Consider the following 21,816-nt stretch of genomic DNA (forward strand, 5'->3'; position numbering starts at 1 on the left):
GGGCCACATCCTGTGGATGAATTTTATACATTTTAGAAATCTATACCCCCAAAATAGATGCAATAATTCATAGCAATTCTTACAAAGGAAGCTGTTCCCCTCAGTTTAAACCTATGAAGCTATTTGTCAAATGAACGAGGGTATAATGGCACAGGGCTATTTGACAAATAGGTGCAGTGAGAGGGGACAACATCATTTATTTTGTCAGTATTTGTTTTAAATTCCAGGTGGATCTAGGGACCTGTGTTTTTTGCTGGTTGGGATATAATTGCTCGCTTGGTAAGGAGTGGGCTCCCTTCTGTTTTCTATTTCCCTCTCACTCCTCGAGCTGGTGAATCAGCTCCGCTGAGCTCTGATTTTCACACTCGGTCGGGTTGTCGGTATGGGAGATTTCCCAATGTGTTTGATTCGGACCAGGGTAAAAGTGAGAGAAAGTGAGAGCTGGAACGGGTCACCGCACCTCGAAAGGCAGTGTGGCAGTCACTGAGGTGTCAATGCGTTGGTTACTGACTGCCTCACAATGGAGCAAGGACCGTGGAGAACCGGGGCTGGAGGAAACCGCTTTACCCAGGTTTAGTACCGCTGGGGACGGATAGGAATTAGACAGAGAATAATGAAGCTTCCCTTCTCCCCAGGACGTCTTCAGCTGATTAACGGGGTTGCTACTGAGTTATTCATTCCTTACTTCAGATTGCAAAATCGATCGAAGCTTGTTAGAATTTAAACCTGTTTGGAGCACCTCTATCTGGCGAGGAGCTGAGATTTCAGATCCGTTCCTCATCCTGGCCAGAGCTGAAACAATTTTGGGGAGGGAAAAATAATAATTTGGGGATAGAATAAATGTGGTTTATATTTTTACACTATCTGGAATAACCCGTTTCAAACAATCCCTGTTGCCGCTTTAAGAAGCCAGCCCTTTTTTAAAAAAAAGTTTTATTTTAACTTTTGTTGAAATATTTAAAGGTTTTTTCCCCTCTCCCCAAAACAAATTGGGATTATTTTGATTACAATCGTGGGTGCCAGGAATGCACCTTAATGTTTAAAACGTTACATTTAATCGGCTTCCAAATCTCTATTGATAATTCTGTAATGTATGAATGGAGTACGAATTATAAATTCAGATTGGGGTTTTAAATCTGGGTGTTCCTGATACAGAAATTGTGGGATTTCCAATAGACTGCGTTTGACTGAACTTTCAGCACCCAGGTTGATGGACAGCGACTTAATCCTAACCTAACCTGTTCATCACCCCTACTTCCTTCCGTTTGAGACACACTTCGAGATATAAAGGGATCAATTGGCCCCTTTTAGATATCACTTGAGCGTTGAAGCAGAACCCAGACGGTTCCGTCCAGCCCTCCCCCGTGCTCTTGTACTGACTGCAGTGAAGTGGGGTGCGAATCCAACTCTCTCTCTTCCGCTCCCCTGTCCCTCTCTCCACGTCCACTTCACTCCGATGGAGCCGGTGAAATGTTCAGCTCTGGTCAGAGAAGGGGTCGGGACTGCCAAACCTCCCAAGCACTTATGGAGGCAACCCAGGACCCACATCAAGATCAAGCAGCGGTTCTACTCGGATACCGAGAGGTACATGTACCACCGAGCTCTGGACAACTTCCAGACCCTGGAGAACGGCGATCGACCTGGGCTGAAGAAACCGCGGATGTCTTGGCCCACCTCCTTTCATGGCCTTCGACGGTAAGAGGGAAACGCTGAGCTCTGGAAGAGTGTGAAAATAAAATGCAAATGTAAAAGCAAAAGTTTCACCTCTTAAAGAAATAGACAGCTAAGAGTGTAGGGTGTGTATAAGCCTTTGTACATGTTTGGGGGGGGGGGGGGGGGGGGTTATAGTTGTGTATGTGTGTGTCACACTCTCCATTACAGAATAGGTCAGATATCCACCTTTATGTTGAGAAAGTCCAGCTTTATGTTCCAAGGTCGACCTGATAAACTAAAGCCAAAGAGCTGGAGCAGTTTACCCCCTTTATTCAGCCCCCCCCCCCCCCCACCTTGTAACCCTATTAACCTTTGATAAAATGTACAGCTTCAACCCCTTCCTCACTTGGGAACAACCTTACCCCCCATGGATGTGACTGACTGACCACAGCCAACCACCCTCAGCCAGCACTAAGAATGGCGGAATAGACTTTTGAGTTGCTTATCTTGTCATTGTTTAAATATTCAAACATTTTTCAGTAATGGGTGGATCGGTGCATAAGTACCCCATGGGAGGTGAGGAGGCATATTTACTGCCGAGGGCAGTAGATGAAGGTTGAATCATGGAGCTGTGGAAATATGGTTGTTCGCCTTTTGGGATTAAAAACCTTCCTTTAAGAGATTAGATGCGTGGGTAGAATCCATGATGGGGTTGAATGTGCATGGGCTGTGAAAGAAGATGGCATGGTAGGTGGAGCCCATGATATGCCAAAGGAGAAGATAACAGTGAGTGGGTGGAATAGGTATCATCCTAAGAAAGGCCCTTTCTCTTATCTTCTTTTCTTATGTTTAGTCATCCAAAATCATGAATTCCTGTCAATACCTTTCAAAGTTAACTTGGAAGTTGAGGGGGTGAAAGATTGAATGGCAGTGTAAGTGAAAATGGAATCATTCCAGTGACGTGGATGGTTTGGAGCCATTTTGAGCTGAATCACCTCACTGGGCTTGGAGTGGAGGGTTGGGAATGATGATATTAGGTGGCGGATTAAAGCACTGATTCCATTTTGCATTGCCACAACTGGAAAACGACAGGATTCCTAATACTTTTCTGGTAACTTGCTGCTATCGGGGTTAATTCAAGTTGCTTTTACTGTTGGAAGATACAGAGATAAATATGAGCATGAAACACTGGTGAAAAGGTCAGACTGAATCTTGCCACTGCTGGGCGCACTGGTAGTATTGCTCAGGCAATCTCTTGAAATTCTCTTCTGCCTTCAGTTTGTTCCCTAAGTGGTGCCTGATTGCGTAGCTTAGTTTATAAATGTTGTATTTTCAATTCATCCCTGCTCCCTCACAGGTGGAAACATCTTGTCTACATCTACCTTATAAAACTCCTTTGTAATTTTAAAGACCTCTATTAGATCACCCCTCACCCTTCTCTTTTCTAGAGGAAAGAGTCCCCAGTCTGCTTAGCTTTTCCTAACAAAAATATAATCTCTCAATTCTGTTATTACCTTGTGAATAATTTTCTGCACCTTCTCCATTATTTTTGTGATATGGAAACTAGAACTGTTATTAATGCAACAACATAAAAATTCCCTACATTCTCTGAATAGATGTTTTGGTTAATACAATCGTGCAGGATTCCACCAGAATTACCTAGGGTAAGAGATAAGGCCAGAGGGATTAAAGCATTGTAGCAAAATGATAAGATTTAAAAACCAATTGTTATATCTAAAAAAACCTACAGTCTCACGTTTGCACCATTCAGTGAGTGGATGGTCAATCCCCAGAGACGGTGGGAGCAGTTATATTGATTCATTCCAAAACCAAGCAGCTTGGTTTCTTTCAGAAAATAACATTTTTGGCTTCAGTATATGTGTAACTTGAGACTTGGCATGGGGTAAGTGTAGCGTATTTGGAAATAACTTACAGCCTTACACCTAAGTTTCCAAAGCTTTCATTGCCAAACTCTTCCTTGCCTTGTGCCTGCTGTAGACTAATTGATAGAGATTAATTGTTATGATTAGTCAATAACTCCATTATCATTGTCTCATGCGAGGAAGGCAAAGGCGTAATGGTATTGTCGCTGGACTAATAATCCAGAGACCCAGGATAACGTTCTGGAGACCTGGGTTCGAATCCCACCAGGACAGAAGGTGGAATTTGAATTCAATAAAAATCTGGAATTAAAAGTTTAATGATGACCATGAAATCAACCATTGCCGATTGTCGTAAAAATCCATCTGGTTCACTAATGTCCTTTAGGGAAGGAAATCTGCCATCCTTACCTGATCTGGCTTACACATGACTTCAGACCCACAGCAATGAGGTTGACTCTTAAAAACCCTCAGGGATGTGCAATAAATGCTGGGCCAGCCAGCGACACCTACACCCCATGGACAATTTTTAAAAAAAAATGTGACTAACAGGATGGGAAAATGAGAACAAATGGATCTTGGTATTTTATTGTCTAACAATTTGTATGTTTCTTTGTTCAGTTCCATTCCTATAGCTCAGGGCATCACCAGGCATTTTACATTCAATGAAATACATTTGAAGCTTGGTCACTGTTGTAATGAAGAAAATTTGAGTAATTTACACATGACATGTTTCCACGCATGACATCAATGACTCATAGGCCAGGTTACCTTTTTAAAAAATGTTTTTATTGGTTTTCACATTTTATGTTACACATTTCAGTTTGTAGGTTAAGCTACAGGTTGCAAAATCACGCGTAATACCAAGTAAAACCAACCAAGGAGAAATTAAGATCACAAAGAGCAAAAAAGGAAACAAAACAGTCAAAGATCACTATACATATTGACACAAACTTGTCTCCCCTCCCTCTGTGGCCATAGTCCACCTTTGGCTTCCCTGCCTCAGTTGAACTCCCCCGTGCAGCCCAAGGGTGTATTCCCCAGTGTGTTTATTTTATTTTATTTTTTGTTTTTCACTCTGGTTTTCCATTTGCCCTCAGACCCATTCCTTGTGGCTCTGTCCCTTGTACCTCATGATCTTTTTTGTTGTTGTGAGCTTTTGCTCCCCCTTTCTCCCTCTTCCTTCCCTGCCCCCCTTTCTTTTTCCTATAAGTTCCATAGTTTGTCTGTGCCTCCCCCGTTGTTCTACAGATTGCTGGCTACAAACAGGTCTTGGAACAAGTCAGGTTACCTTTTCTAGGTGTTGGTTGAGAGACAAATATTGATCAGTACTCTAGGGAAAATCCCCGTAGCTTTTCTCCAGTTAATCCATCTGCATGGGAGGGCAGACACTGACTTGCTTAAACACAACATCTGAGAGCACAACACCCCCTCTGCACTAGCACCAGGAGTGTCAGCCTAGATAGTGTGTTCAATTTGTGCTCCTCGGTCTTTTGGCTAAGATCAAACGTCTAATCAAGCATGCGATCTGGTGTAATACCTGTTCTTGTCAGCTTGGATCCGGCAGGTCCCTTGTCTGGGGACCATGAATTGAATTGGCTTTTGGAGCAAGGAGATGGATTGCCCTGTCCACTCTGCGCATTGGCTTAGAAATTCTGAGAAAGGAATACATTAAAAAAAGAATTCTGTTCAATTTTCTGGAGTGCAACTTGAACCTAAGACCACCCCAGGAAATTCTACCCACGGAACCAGGACTGTCACTCCGTGACACTGATTTAAACTTTCCTTCCTCAGATCAAAAGAGTGGCGTTTGGAAAAGTATGAGTTTGAGTCAGGAATGGTGCAATTAATCTTTATTGCAAATTGATGAGGGTTGTGGGGAAGGAAGATTGTGTAGGATGGTTTATTTGCAGCCTTGGAGAAGCAAGAGAGGAAAGTTAAGAGGGTTTGAAATGAAAAATGAAAATGAAATGAAAATCGCTTATTGTCACAAGTCGGCTTCAAATGAAGTTACTGTGAAAAGCCCTGAGTCGCCACATTCCGGCGCCTGTTTGGGGAGGCTGGTACGGGAATTGAACCGTGCTGCTGGCCTACCTTAGTCAGCTTTAAAAGCCAGCTATTTAGCCCTGTGCTAAACCAGCCCCAGTTTCTCTGATTTATGAATCAGAACTATTGAATAGAGGGTTCAGAGTTGTGACCTTACTCTTGCATACTTAAATTAGAAACCTGCATCCTCTCCAGAGTAATAACCCACCCCAGCCCACTCACTGCAATTACTGTCATTACAGTTATGCAAATAAGATTCAGTTAGGATGACCAGAAATAAATTAAACCGATATCCCAGGTAAGAGCTGGAGAAAATCAAAGGGAAACATTTCAATGGGTATTATTTTAATGTATGGAATGCAAATTTTGGGAGGGACTCTTCTGCATAGTAAGCTGGGGTCGTTGATGGAACATGCCGGGAATTTATGTCAAATTTACAGCAGTAGCAGACCATTCAGCCCAACTGGTCAATCCCAGGGATTATGCTCCACAGAAACCTCCTCCCAGTCCTCTTCATCTCACCTTATTCTTCTATTTAGCTCCCCCCTCTGTGTTTAACGAGTGCCTCCGTCGAAGTATCCATGCTATTTACCTCAACTCCTTACAGTCGCGAGTTCCACATTCTCTCCGGGTACAGAAGTTTCGCATGGATTCCCCATTGGATTTCTCATTGGCTATCTTATAGATCCAGCCCTATAGTATGAGTCATCCTCACAAGTGGAAATATCGGGCTCAATTTTCCTGGCCCTAGGGAGGTGGTTTGGAGTGGGGGTGGCCACAGGAAATATCACTATTGGGAATGTGGCTAAAATTGGAATAGCACTATTGTTTTGGTTACCCAACGTGTTCCTGCCTCTTGTGAAACTCCTGGTGGCCATTTGGTGAAATTGGAGACCAGAATTTAGTCTTTGTTCAGTTGTAGATGTATTCACGGAGTGAAACATTACAAGTGTATATCTCCTAAATCTACTCTCCCTCCACTGTTAATAAGTCTTTCTTTATATATGCTCAAGTAATTATCCAAACATTGTCTTCCATCTGTCTACACTTAATCCTCCTTTTTTTGTTAACACAGTGATCTTGCCAGAGATGAGGTCAATAGTAATGGGAGAGCAATTTAGGCTAATTGGGGGGAAAGATAATCATGCCAACTTGATCTTCGTGATAACAGTCGACTGCACCACTCAGGCTGGATCTTGAAATTGAAATAAGAGTGTCTACTAGCAATAGGTTGGATCTATCATTGCCTCCTCTCCATCTCCTCATACAAACCCTCTGGAATGTGATGGCCACAGCTGTTGCCACAGGCCATCCTGTGCCAGGATTCCATGCACCATGATGGTCTGAGAGCTATGACCATGTCTGTTTTTGAATTTTTCATTGCGCTGCAGAGAACCCTCGGGATCTCCTGCCTGTCTCAGCATTGACCATCTCCCAATGGGGCTGTCGGCCCTCTGATTGATCCCCCCCCCCAAACCTTCCCTACACCTCACAGAATCTTTAACTTGAGGAAAGGGTGTTCCAGAGGCGGTTTCTATATTTGCTGTCTCCAGGAAGATTCCGAGTGATGCCCTCCCATGACCACTTCTGGATTCCTGCTTCTTAATTGGGGCTAATGTTGAGATCATGACCGAACCAGGAAAATCATCTGTGTTTACTCATTCATAATCTGAAAGACCTCCATCCGGTCCACTTTCCGTCTTTTCCTTTTCCAGAGAAATCAATGCTCAACTTCCTGTCCAAAAAAAACACAGTTGCCTTTTAATGTAACCGGCAGTTAACGCAAAATATTCTCAGTTTTCCATCCAACCCTTGATGCGGGTTAAGTGCAGCTGAAAAAAAACGAGAAGTTTACAGGACAGAAGAAGGCTATTCAACCCATTGTACCTATCCTGGCTCTTTACTGGGAGCCTGTAATTAATTCCACTGCCAGGCACCCTTTCCTTATCCTTTGCCATGGCTCTGATCTTCCTGTTTCCAATATTCATCCATCTACCGCTTAAAAAATTCAACGATCTCTAACTCACCCATTGCCTGTGGCAAAGCATTCCATGTATTAGCAGCTCTGTGTGAAGAAGGTTCCTTACACCCACTCTCTTTGTGACAGCTTTAAATTGATGGCCTTTTTTTTAACTGACTCCGAAACTCTCGAGACAGCAGAAGTAGTCTTTTCTGTGCTCACTGTATTGAAACTCTTCATCATTAAAGTAAAAACCTACTAAATCTCTTCTTGGCCTTCCTGTCGCTCTACTGGAAATAGTCCTAATATCAGAAGGTTTTCCTCATATAGTTTCACATCATCCTGGTGAATCTACCCTGTGTACTCTCTGTGGCCTCAATGTGCTTCATGCAGTGGAATACCCACACATGCATACAATGCTCCAACTGTGAACTAACCGGTGCCTTAAATGAACTCATGATACTTATTTGTCCTTATACTTTCTGCCCTGTCTACAAAACCCAAAATGTTTTGGATCTTTTTATTTTCCGAGAATATTGTGCCATGCACTTGAATCAACCGAAGGGTTAAAATTACTTTTGGTTCTCCATCACTCCAGGACAGTTCATCCTGTTGGAAACAACTGGATGTGCTGGATAACTGGGTGCCTGGTCTCTCTGTGCTCTTCTCTAACCCATGATCATAGCATAATTGAATTTACAGTGCAAAAGGAGGCCATTCGGCTCATCGGGTCCACATCGACCCCCGGAAAGAGCACCCCACTTATGCCCATGCCTCCACTCTATCCCCGTAACCCAGTAACCCCACCTAACCTATTGGACACTAAGGGGCAATTTAGCATGGCCAATCCACCTCACCTGCACATCTTTGGACTGTGGGAGGAAACCAGAGCACCCGGTGGAAACCCACACAGACACGGGAGGAAGTGCAGACAGTGACCCGATGCCGGGTTTGAACCCGGGTCCCTGGAGCTGTGAGGCACCAGTGCTAATCACTGTGCCACCGTGCCACCTATGCCTGCAGGTTTTGTGATGGTTAGGCTGTGATACCATCCAGCCCCCTAACAATCACTGCATTTCTTCTGCACAAAAATGTGCTGAAATGTGAAGTTTAGCCGACTGCTCTGTTACCTTAGTGGCCAGTATTTCTGTTTGATCCCAGCCAGTGAATTACATGGTCTATTCACAGACATTGAACGTGACTTATATTCAGTGTGGCACACACACACATACAAATATACATTCACGGCAACATTTGTTCACACATGCACATACATACACATGTTTCTTCAGCCTCTACTCCGTGCTGCTCACGACTGGATTACACTTTCCAATTATGAATCTCGGTCCCATCACTCAATGCACATTGCGTCAGATAGATATTGCTGACTGATCGCAGTGCATTTTTATCCCTCTTGCTTTCTATCTCTAATATCTGTGGAGAAGAATGCAGGGTATAATGTCTGCCTTTCAAGTAGGTGGATTGATAGATTTAATTACAGTCTAAATCCATGCCTTTCACCTGCAATTTTCTGACCCGGGGTTGCAGATTTATAAGCACTTACGTGTGAATGATCTTTATGCCTGAAAAACAGATAAAATGATCAACATTTGCAGGTTTAGATCAGTCAGCAACAATCGTGACCATATTCCAGATCCACAAGAGGAATACACTGGGAGAGCTGCTGAAGGATACAATGCCTTTCACATCCCAATAGAATGCCCAAGTATTTGAATTAGAATCTTCTAGTGCAGAAGAGGCCATTTGCCTCACTGTGCCTCTGCTTTCAAACCCCATCCAGTTATAGTTCCAGTCTCCAGCTCTTTTCCCCTTCTCCTGAAATCCTTTTTCCCTTCAAGCGTTTATCCATTTCCCCTTTGAAAGTTTAGTTCGCATCCATCATCGCAGTGCGTTCCGCATCAAAACAACTCACTGCGTTTTTAAAAAAATTCCTCATTTTCCCTCTGGTTCTTCAGCCTTATCTTAAATCTGTGTCTCTGGTTGCCAACCCGCAGACCCCCACCCCACCCCCAGCCACACACTCTCAAAGGAAGCAGGTTTTCCCTCTTGGTACCATCCCGCTATATAATGTTTCAAAAGAAATTGAAAACCTCCTGCAACTGGCTAAAAAGGCTGACATGATAAGATTATACATTTTAAGACTTTTACTGTAACAAATAACTAAGCACTACTGACTAAACACAACCTTTGTAAGTAACTTATGTTTCAACCTACAGAAATGGGCCTTCTCCTTGTAGAACCTATGATTCCTATAGTGCAGAAGGAGGCCATTCGGCCCAACAGATCTGCACTGACCCTCTGAAAGAACACCCTACCTAGGTCCACTCCCCCACCCACCCTCCCTCTAACCTGCACATCTTTGGAATACTAAGGGGCAATTTAGTATGGCCAATCCACCTAATGTGCACATCGTTGGACTGTGGGAAGAAACTGGAGCACCCAGAGGAAACCCACGTAGAACACGGGGAGAACATACAAATTTCACTCAGACACCCAAGGCTGGAATTGAACCCGGGTCTCTGGTGCTGTGAGGCAGCAGTGCTAATCACTGTACCACCAGGCTGCCCCTTATCATGCTCGCCATAGAATTGAATGAATTAGAGCAAACAGTTGCTTCCAGTTTCCAACTAGTTCATAGTTCCCTGTTTTGCCAATTATAAACTTTGAATGACTGCCTCTGACACCTCCCTAATTTTTCAGAGAGTTTCCTAAATCCACTTCAAGCAGTAAAGCCTTTTTCAATGATTCTTCCCTCCTATCCACGCCAAGACAAATTCCCCAAAACTTTAGATGGCTGCAGGAAGTGTCTCTTTGACTAGAGGCTGCCGCTGGCCTGCCTCTGGCTCTGGTAGTTCGCATAGCCAAGCAACCTCTACTTTCTGATGACCATACAGAACTGCTGTCTAGCTGTCTGTAATATTCAGTGATTTGAAGGGAAGCCTGCAACCTTATCCCAAAAATGGCTCCCTCTGCACTTCATGGCTTCCTCATGGCAATGAGAATCACATGGGCCTGTACCTATGTAGAAATGCGAATTAGCTATTCTTGAGAGCCCAAGCATCTTTTCTCTTAGAACTAAATGGACAGTTTAAAGCACAACTGTTTACAACCCAACATCCTAAACAATATTCTGGGACTTTGAAGACTCACAGTCTATCCACTGTTGACACACAGGCTGCTCTCATTGTCTCCAAGCGTAAGTACCTTCTTCTTAGTGGAACGATCTAGCCTTTGTTTGATCTTTAACAATCAAACCACCCAGACTTACAGTCAGGTTACAAAACAGGCCAAAAGGACCCCTTCATTTTACTTTGAATTTATCCCAAAACATAACTATCCTTTAAGTCTCATCATTGTCACACTCTATTATATTAAAACCCTTAATAATTTTGAACGCCTCTATTCAATCTACTCTTAACCATCTCTACTCTAATAAGAACAATCCCAGCTTCTCCCATCCCTTTGCGGGCATGCGCAGTGGTTAGCACTGCTGCCTCACAGCGTCAGGGACCCAAGGTCCATCCTGACCTCGGGTGACTGTCTGTGTGGAGTCCTGGCGGCACGGTAGCACAGTGGTTAGTACAGTTGTTTCACAGCTCCAGTGTCCCCAGGTTTGATTCCTGACTTGGGTCATTGTCTGTGCGGAGTCTGCACATTCTCCCCGTGTCTGCGTGGGTTTCCTCCGGATGCTCCGGTTTCCTCCCACAGTCCAAAGATGTGCACGTTAGGTGGATTAGCCATGCTAAATTGCCCTTCGTGTCCAAAACGGTATGTAGGATTACTGGGATAGGTTGGAGATGTGGGCTTGGGTGGGGTGCTCTTTCGAAGGGTCGGTGCAGACTCAATGGGCTGAATGGCCTTTTTCTCCACTGTAAATTCTATATCTATGTCTATAGGATAGGTGGATTGGCCATGCTAAATTTCTCCTCAGGGTGGGGTTGTTGGAATAGGGTGGGGGGATTGGGCCGAGGTAGGGTGGTCTTTCGAAGGGTGGCTGCAGGCTCGATGGGCCGAATGGCCTCTTCTGCACTGTAGGGATTCTATGATGTCCCTCACCTCTGGTCCCATTCTCAGGCACCCTCTCATATCCCTTTTAAAGCACAGTGCCCATAACTGGACCCAATACTCCAGCTGTGGCCAAACCAGCGATTTCCAAAGAATTAAGAAAGTACACTTGTGTTTGACCATCTGTGGCCATAAAGTAACAGCTGGGATTCTGCAGCTAACTGCAAACAGGATTCAGTAAGTATGTGTGACTGTGTTACAATATGGTGTGAGGAAGGAAAGATTCTGCTAATCCCAGCACAGTGTTGGTTGTATACAAAATACTTTGATGTTTGCACTTGTAAAACAAATTAAGGAAACATCATTTAGCAAACTTTTTTTTTGTTTTATTTGCAAATGCACCATAATTAATCGCGCCCCACCAAATCAAGCATCAGTGCTCGACTAGCCTTAGAGCACCTGGGCCTAGTCCCAGATGGCGTGTTTACCCACCGGCAAAGGCTGAAATTAATTTTATTTATTGCTTTCAACTTGATTTTTATGCTTGGAAATGTGAAAGGGAAAAGGGACTGTTTTAATTGAGCTTCTGTTCCAACTATTACCCCAGAAAACCACAACTTCCATTTCTGGAGCATCCTTGATGCACTAAAATATTCACAGGAGCAATCAGCAAACAAACTTTTAACACCAGCCCACATAATAGACTGAGACAGATGACTAAAAGGAGCCTGGTTTTAAGAGGAAAGTGAGAGTTAGGGTGGGAATTCCAGATCTTAGACCCTTGACAACTGAAACACGGCCACCAATGATGGAGTGATGAAAACTAGGGATGGACAAGAAGCCGGAATTATAGGGATGATGTGAAAATGGGTGTTTTTAGTTGTGGATGTGACATGGTGTTGCAAGATCAACTTGGGGTCAAATCGGAGGTCAGTGTTGCAAACAGTTTGGTTCAGCACGAGATGGTGATGAGAAAGATGGATGGAGCTGTTTCGGATTAAATTGCGGAGAGTCACCGTCAACATCTCTGACTGTCTCTTGGTGTGTTGGGGACGCAATCTACTGGCCACACTGCACCCGAAAAGCAGCGGTCCGCAGCGCAACGTGGCCAGTAAATGAGGGGAGTTCCAGCTCCCTGGATCTACCACACCTCACGAGATCGAACGTGATCTCGCAAGATGTCGCGGTGAAGCTTGCCTGTTGTGGGCGGGATTACCCTTTGGCAAATCTGCATATTAGAGCAAGACAGCTAGTCTCACTCTAATGTCCAGTTCCAAGGTGTTGGGATCTATCCCCTTCGCCTTGGAGACCTCCAGCAAGCACCATTCAGTACTGTTCTCCACTAATGGGGACCAGGCAGATTGGTAGCTGTGGGGTTCTCTCAGAGGATTGGAGGCCCCCAGGTGCCTACCCTCTGGGCAAGGTGGTATCCTGGCACTGCTGGTGCCACCTGCACACCCTGGCAGTGGCACCTGGGCACCAACCTGACATTGCCAAGTTTCACAGATGGCACTGCCATCTGGCAGGGGCATTGCCAAGCTGGCATTCTTTGCGTGGTGGTGATCAGAGTGAGGGGGTGTCCGGGGAGCCTCTTACAGCGAGTTAGGATTTGGGGGCTGTGTTGGGGGCTTGAGAGATTGGGACGAATGGCGTCCTGATCTCTCCCTGCACTGAGGAGGTTTGGCGAGTGGGGCCCCTCAGTTCGGGAAACAAGACTAAATAAAGCTTTGGCCACGCGTTCCCTGCTGAGGCGCCGTATCTAACTGGAGTCATGCTAGATAGTGTTGTGCCATGAAACATTAAAAAATTTTTTTATTTTATTCCAAACATGTATCAAAACAGGTTACAGTGAATAAACACCCTGGGAAACATACTTCCCAGCAATCAACTATACAGTCTGTACAGATTTTTCCCCTTTTTCGTACAGGTCTTCCAGCCATACCGCTACTTGCGGTGACGATGCCGACCGCCACTTCAGCAAAATTTGCCGCCTTGCAATCAGAGAGGCAAAGGCCACGACATCGGCCGTCCTCCTGTCCATGAGCTCCAGCTTCTCTGAGACCCCAAATATCGCCACCAAAGAGTCCGGGTCCACTCCCTTCTCCACTATCCTGGCAAACGTTCTCAGAATCTTCCCAATTTTTCGCAACTCCAAAACATGATTCACTGGCCCCCGCCCACACCTCTCACACTCATCTGCTTCCCCCTGAAAGAACCCACTCATTCTCGCCCGAGTCAAGCGCCATGAAACATGCAGCTAAATATGCTTGCAATCGGATATAGTTCCCATTTGGTTAAATCGCGTCCTGGAGCTAGAATCACAGAATAATACAGTGCAGAAGAGGCCCTTCGGTCTATCGAGTCTGCACCAATGCATGAAAGGCCCTGATCTGTCCACCTAATCCCACTTGCCAGCACTTGGTCCATACCCTTGAATGTTATGACGTGTCAAGTACCCATCCAGGTACTTGACAGTGCATTCCAGACCGTCACCACTCTCTGGGTTAAAAACAATTTTCCTCAACCCCCCCCCCCTCCCAAACCTCCCACCCCTCACTTTGAACAAGTGTCCCCCTCATAACTGATCCTTCAACTAAGGGGAACAGCTGGCCCCTATCCACCCTGTCCATGCCCCTCATAATCTTGTACACCTCAATCAGGGCATCCCTCAGTCATCTCTGCTCCAGAGAAAACAACCCAAGCCTATCCAACCTCTCTTTATAACTTAAATGTTCCAACCCAGGCAATTTTCTGGTGAATCTTCTCTGCATCCTCTCCAGTGGAATTACATCCTTCCTGTAATGTGGCGACCAGAATTGCACACAGTACTCCAGCTGTGGTCTCACCAAAGTTCTTTACAACTCCAACATAACCTCCCTGCTTTTGTAATCTATGCCTCGATTGATAAAGCGAGTGTCCCATATGCCTTTTTCAGCACCCTATTTTTTTTTTTAAATTTAGAGTCCCCAATTCATTTTTTCCAATTAAGGGGCAATTTAGGGTGGCCAATCCACCCACCATGCACATCTTTGGGTTGTGGGGGCGAATTGAGTCGGAAACATTAGGGACCTTCAAGCGGCTATTGGATAGGTACATGGATTACAGTAGAATGATGGGGTGCAGATTAATTTGTTCTTAATCTAGGACAAAAGTTTGGCACAAAATCGTGGGCTGAAGGGCCTGTCCTGTGCTGTATTTTTCTATGTTCTGTGTTCTAATGTGCAAACTCCACACGGACAGTGACCCAGGGTCGGGATTGAACCTGGGTCCTCGGCGCCGTGAGGCTGCTGGGCTAACCCACTGTGCCACCGTGCTGCCCTTTCACCACCCTATTAACCTGCCCTTCTGCCTTCAGAGATCTAAGAACAAACAGGCCAAACAGGCTTTGTTCTTCAGAACTTCCCAGTGTCAGACCTTTCACAGTATACCTCCTTGTTAAATTTCTCCTTCCAAAGTGTATCACCTCACACTTTTCAGGGTTAAATTCCATCTGCCACTTATCTGCCCATTTGATCATCCCGTCTATATCTTCCTGTAACCCAAGACACACAACCTCACTGTTAACCACCCGGCCAATCTTTGTGTCATCTGCAAACTTATTGATCCTACCCCCACATAGTCATCTATGTCATTTATGTAAATGTCAAACAATAGGGGGCCCAGCGCACTGGACACTGGCTTGCAGTCACTAAAGCAGCCGTCTGTCATCACCCTCTGTCTCCTACCGCTAAGCCAATTGTGAATCCACCTTATCAAATCACCCTGTATTCCATGTGCATTTGCCTTCTTAATAAGTCTCCCATGTGGGACCTTAAGAACATAAGACATAAGAACATAAGAACTAGGAGCAGGAGTAGGCCATCTGGCCTCTCGAGCCTGCTCTGCAATTCAATGTGATTATGGCTGATCTTTTGTGGACTTAGCTCCACTTTCCGGCCCGAACACCATAACCCTTAATCCCTTTATTCTTCAAAAACCTATCTATCTTTATCTTAAAAACATTTAATGAAGGAGCCTCAACTGCTTCACTGGGCAAGGAATTCCATAGATTCACAACCCTTTGGGTGAAGAAGTTCCTCCTAAAATCAGTCCTAAATCTACTTCCCCTTATTTTGAGGCTGTGCCCCCTAGTTCTGCTTTCACCCGCCAGTGGAAACAACCTGCCCGCATCTATCCTATCTATTCCCGTCATAATTTTCTGTGTTTCTATAAGATCCCCCCTCCCCCCAATGAGTACAGTCCCAGTCTACTCAACCTCTCCTCGTAATCCAACCCCTTCAGCTCTGGGATTAACCTAGAGAATCTCCACTGCACACCCTCCAGCGCCAGAACGTCCTTTCTCAGGTAAGGAGACCAAAACTGAACACAATACTCCAGGTGTGGCCTCACTAACACCGTATACAATTGCAGCATAACCTCCCTAGTCTTAAACTCCATCCCTCTAGCAATGAAGGACAAAACTCCATTTGCCTTCTTAATCACCTGTTGCACCTGTAAACCAACTTTTTGCGACTCATGCACGAGCACACCCAGGTCTCTCTGCACAGCAGCATGTTTTAATATTTTATCCTTTAAACAATAATCCTTTTTACTGTTATTCCTACCAAAATGGATAACCTCACATTTATCAACGTTGTATTCCATCTGCCAGACCCTAGCCCATTCACTTAACCTATCCAAATCCCTCTGCATACTTCCAGTATCCTCTGCACTTTTTGCTTTACCACTCATCTTGGTATCTTCTGCAAACTTGGACACATTGCACTTGGTCCCCAACTTGTCAAAGGCTTTGCTGAAATCCATGTAAACGACATCAACAAAACTACCCTCATCTATACACTCGGTTACATGCTCTAAAAATCAATCAAATTTGTTAGGCATGACCTCCCTCTGACAAAGCCATGCTGACTATCCCTGATCAAACCTTGCCTCTCCAAGTAGAGATAGATTCTCTCCTTCAGAATCTTCTGATATCACCAGAATCTCACTGGTCTAGTTCCCTGACTTGTCTCCACAACCTTTCTTAAATAGTGGCACCACATTAGCTGTTCTCCACTCACCCGTGGCCAGAGAGGGATTAAAAATTTGGGTCAGAGCCCCGGCAATCTCCTCCCTCTCCTCCCACAGCAGCCTGGGACACAATGCTAATCTATCCTTACTTCCGCAGAGGGTGGTGAGTTTGTGGAACTTGCTGCCCCATAGTGTTGTGGATTCTGAATTATTAAATGGTCAATCAGAATCCACCCGCGATGACTTATTAAATTGCTAGCTGAGCACGCAAGCTCAAAGCAGCAAATGTTGGCTAATTCTGTATGTTATTAATTCCATTTGTGATTTTTCTTTTGACTTTGTCCGAGTCAAAGTTGTGCGAAATACAATGAACCTGGAATGTTACATTAGCTCATGCCTGGAAATCCTGGCCTTTTGGGCTTTACTCAGTATATTGGAGGCCCACAGTGAAATCACTACTGCAGGAGTGGGTCAGTTCTGTCCTTTCTCGTGCTGTTTACTGAACAGAATTTACAGTGCAGAAGGAGGCCATTCGGCCCATCGAGTCTGCACCGGCTCTTGGAAAGAGCACCCTGCCCAAGCCCACACCTCCACCCTATCCCCATAACCCAGTAATCCTACCCAACCATTTTGGACACTAAGGGAAATTTATCATGGCCAATCCACCTAACTGCACATCTTTGAACTGTGGGAGGAAACCGGAGCACCCGGAGGAAACCCATGCAGACACGGGGAGAACGTGCAGACTCCGCACAGACAGTGACCCAAGCCGGGAAACGAACCTGGGTCCCTGGAGCTATGAAGCAATTATGCTAACCACTGTGCTACCGTGCTGCCAGTCATTGAATCATTGAGACGTCCTGTTGCATTGTGAGGGGGTTTATTATGCGACAGATCTGTTTCCCATCGTTTTAGCCAGCCATTCACGGATATTGCAATTAACTGTTTAAACTGAACATGCGGTTTTGTTTCCACCATTTCCTGGACCGAACGGCCAAGGGAAACATGGGGGTGCAATCTGACCCCCAGACTGACCCCTGTAAACCCCCTCCCCCACCCATTAGGTCCTGCCACAGATTAAAGTTGTGGTTTGATTGATAAACATGGTGTGTGTCCACACAGAAGTCCAACATGTCTGGTGACATTATGGTACCTGCATCTGTTGGGGCAAGATCTCCCAATTTCCACATTTGTATCTTTGCCGCATTCAGGTGCACTCGCAATTTTCAATAGACTATGGCAGAGAGGGTGGGGACACGGAGCTCTGAGCCTTTATACTGGATGCATTTTTTTTCAGTGTTTTCTCTTTTTTTTCTAATTGGCTTCTGAGTCACTGGTTATTATCTGAGGCTTTCACCAAGCTTTCTTTCTGTTCCCTGCTGACTCACATACTCTCCACACAAAACTGTAAGAGGATGGATAGCCCTGGCTGCAAGGTACAGAGAGATGGTTATGCAATCTATGACGACAAAGCAGCTGCAAGCCTGAGCTCGCAGTGAGAGACCAGTGTGAATTGTTTTAATTTCGCGTAAATCTTTGTTCTCCTCAAGGTGAGTGATATCTAAACTCAGGCTAGGAAATGTTTCAATCCATGCACTCAAGCCCAGGACAGGTACAGCACAGGGTTAAATACAAAGTAAAGTTCCCTCTACACTGTCCACATCAAACACTCCATGGACAGGTACAGCATGGGGTTAGATACAAAGTAAAGTTCCCTCTACACTGTCCACATCAAACACTCCATGGACAGGTACAGCATGGGGTTAGATAAAGAGTGAAGCTCCCTCTACACTGTCCCCATCAAACATTCCATGGACAGGTACAGCACGGGGTTAGGTACAGAGTAAAGCTCCCTCTACACTGTCCCCATCAAACACTCCCAGGACAGATACAGCACAGAATTAGATACAGAGTGAAGCTCCCTCTACACTGTTCCCATCAAATACTCCCAGGACAGATACAGCACAGGATTAGATACAGAGTAAAGCTCCCTCTACACTGTCCCCATCAAACACTCCCAGGACAGATACAGCACATGATTAGATACACAGTAATGCTCCCTCTACACTGTCCCCATCAAAGACTCCCAGGGATGGCACTGTCTGGAGTTAGATAGAGAGTAAAGCTCCCTCTATACTGTCCCCATCAAACACTCCCAGGACAGGTACAGCACAAGGTTAGAGACAGAGTAAAGCTCCTGCTTCACTGTCCCCATCAAACACTCCGAGGGCGGTGTCCATGAGCGGCCGCTGTGGATGGTGAGTGAGGAGCTGCGAGAATCCAATCGCCTCTCTCTGAGGTCCTGGGGCCAGAGCAGCCCCTCTGTACCCAGACCGCTGGGAACTCAGAGGCTGGTGGGTCACCCTTTTAGGAAGACACCCATTGGAGCATCAAGAAAATTAAATGCCAGCTTTAAATCACAACAAATGACTCCGAAAGACCCTGAGCTCAATTCTGTTGGTCTTCAACTTGACCTGGAAAATCTGAAGAAGATATACAAAGATCTTGATGGTCAGATTGCAGGATTGATCTTGCAAGGGTATACTCTGGAAGAGCTGGACCAGCACATTGCTGAGCTCTATGAACACAATGACAGCAAGGGCGTGGGCCAGTTACTGTTGGGAAAACTGCCCGTAATCAGAGGCGTCACCATCTGGGAACTGTGGGGAGTTAGACTGGACTTGGAAAACTGGAACGTATTGAGAGAGAGCCCCGCCTGATTCAAGGGTGGCCGGGAACCTATACCCCTTTCAATTTGATCTTAATATTGATTAGTAAAGATATTGAGGGGAAGGAGAGGAATAATCAGCCTTGACCAAACGGCATCCAGAATACCTGGAACTGAACCCTGGATTAATGATGGATCCCCAATAAAAGTCCAGTTGGTTTGAAGTAGTATTCATAGAATCATAGAATCTACGACAGGCCCTTCAGCCCAAACTGGTCCATGCCAACTAATCAGCCCATCTAAGCTAGCCTCATTTGCCTGCATTTGGCCCATATCCTTCTAAACCTTTCCTATCCATGTAACTGTCCGAATGCCTTTTAAATGTTGTCAATGTCCCTGCATCAACCACGTCCTCTGGCAGCTCATTCCACATATGTGCCACCCTCTGTGGAAAAAAATTTATTCCTCAGGTTCCATTGATTCTTTCCCCTCTTAACTTAAACCTATGCCCGCTAGTTCTCGATTTCCCAATTGGTATTGGTAATGGATGTTGTTGATTTTTGTTTATGGGCTTGTTTCTCACTGGGTTCCTATTTCACCGTCACATCTGACACCCCCCCCCCCCCCCCATTTCTTTCTGCTTCTTGAGGCAATTGTATAATTGGACAACGCCTCGTTGTTCAATACTTTCCATGCTGCACATCCCTACAGGGCAGGAATGATATCTTGAAGCTACAGCCAGTTTGAGAAATAACTTCAGTTTTGACCGCCTGGACGTTCTCCAGTCATTCCACGAAGGAATGCATGCAAAACAGGCAGTTTAGGTGATCATTGCCTCCATTCCTATTGAGTGTTGGAAGGCTGGTCCATCATCAGGGCATTACAGTTGAGTCCAGTACTGGGTGGACTTCAGCCAGGTCAATTTCTGCATCAGGGTCACTGGACAACGAACGGGAGGAAAAACTCTGACATAATACATCCTCCACACTCTGATTCCTGGGTACTGAGGTTAATTGCATTGCCCCTACCAGCCACCCCCCCCCCTACCCGGCAACAACCCGGCCACTTTCACCCCCAACACACACACACACACACAAAACCCTGCCATCAGGGCTGTGAGATTACTGAACTCCACTCTAGCCAAGAATTAAATCTGTACTTGCCATTTCATTGAGAGGTCATCAGGGGATCAAATTGTGCCAGTTTATGAATCTTTTATTTTGGAATTGTTGTTCATTAAATGTGAAGGATCAACATTAATTAATGAAAATAAAAAAAGAAAATTAATACTCCCGGGATAGGTACAGCGTGTTAGATACAGAGTAAAGCTCCTTTTACACTGTCCCCACCATGCACTCCCAGGACGGTACAACACAGGTCTAGATACAGAGTAAAACTCCTTCTGCACTGTCCCAATCAAACACTCCTGGTGAAGGTACAACACGGGGCTAGATACAGAATAAAACTCCTTCTACACTGTCCACGCCAAACACTCCCAGGACAGGTACAGCATGGGGTTGGACACACAATAAAGCTCCCTCTGCACTGTCCCCATCAAACACTCCCAGCACAGTTACATCAATGGGTTAGAGACAGAATAAAACTCCATCTACAGTGCTCCCATCAAACAATCCCAGGACAGGTACAACAAGGGGTGAAATGCAAAATAAAGCTATCTACACTGCCCCATGAAACACTCCCAGGACAGGTACAGCACGGGGTGAGATACAGAGTAAAGCTCCCTCTCACTGTCTCCATCAAACACTCCCAGGACAGGTACAGCACGGGGTTAGATACAGAGTAAAGCTCCCTCTACACTGTCCCCATCAAATACCCCCAAGACAGGTATAGCATGGGGTTAGATACAGAGTAAAGCTCCCTCTACACTGTACCCATCAAACACTCCCAGGACAGGTACAGCACGGAGTTAGATACAGAGTAAATCCCCTTCTACACTTTTCCAATCAAACACTCCCAGGACAGGTACAGCACGGGGTTAAATACAGAGTAAAGCTCCCTCAACACTGTACCTATCAAACACTCCCAGGACAGCTGCAACACGGGGTTAGATACAGAGTAAAGCTCTCTCTCCAGCAATGTTCTTCAAACTTTTTTTACGGGGACCCATTTTTATCAGCCGGCCAACCTTCACGACCCGCGCCGGCTGACCTTCATGACTCTCGCCGGCCGACCTTCACGACCCACGCCGGCTGACCTGCGCGACCCACCATTTGCTCTTACCTTGTTTGCTGCTGACAAAAATGGAGGTAATGGTTTTGGGTCCCTTTGGCCCTCGTACATGCTCCTCCAATGGAACCTGTTGGATGAAGGTGAAGCCTTCTAGTGTTGGAAAGTATAGAGTCTCCATCTGTCCAAAGTTCTGCACTTTTTTCCGGTAAAATTTTATCAAATAAACCCCTCCCCCGCCCCCCCGAACTTATAAAAAAATAAAAATAAAATGAATAAAATAAATGAAAAAAATTAATAAAACCACCCCGAACTTGTAAAAGAAAAGGGTGCGACCGTTTTTAAAAAAAGCGGCTGCACTGCGCATGCATACCCGATCATCGGCG

The 21,816-nt window shown here is 45.3% G+C and overlaps 1 protein-coding gene across 4 annotated transcripts in view; it reads left to right on the top strand.

The window, feature by feature from the left end:
* LOC119952875 (cAMP-specific 3',5'-cyclic phosphodiesterase 4C-like) overlaps positions 1-21,816 on the top strand; it is a 392,881-nt gene that overhangs the window by 138,165 nt on the left and 232,900 nt on the right. Inside the window, exon 1 of one of the 4 annotated variants that reach the window (XM_038776471.1) lies at positions 1,249-1,695. The exons of 2 other annotated variants lie outside the window; for them this stretch is intronic. In XM_038776471.1, coding sequence (XP_038632399.1) covers positions 1,457-1,695 — 239 coding nt within the window. In that variant the 5' untranslated portion in view covers positions 1,249-1,456. Of the gene's footprint in view, positions 1-1,248; positions 1,696-21,816 lie in introns of those variants that run through there. One more of the 4 variants, XM_038776473.1, reaches the window with a different exon arrangement.

This window comes from Scyliorhinus canicula, chromosome 18 (assembly GCF_902713615.1).
Source record: "Scyliorhinus canicula chromosome 18, sScyCan1.1, whole genome shotgun sequence".
Taxonomy (NCBI): Eukaryota; Metazoa; Chordata; class Chondrichthyes; order Carcharhiniformes; family Scyliorhinidae; genus Scyliorhinus; species Scyliorhinus canicula.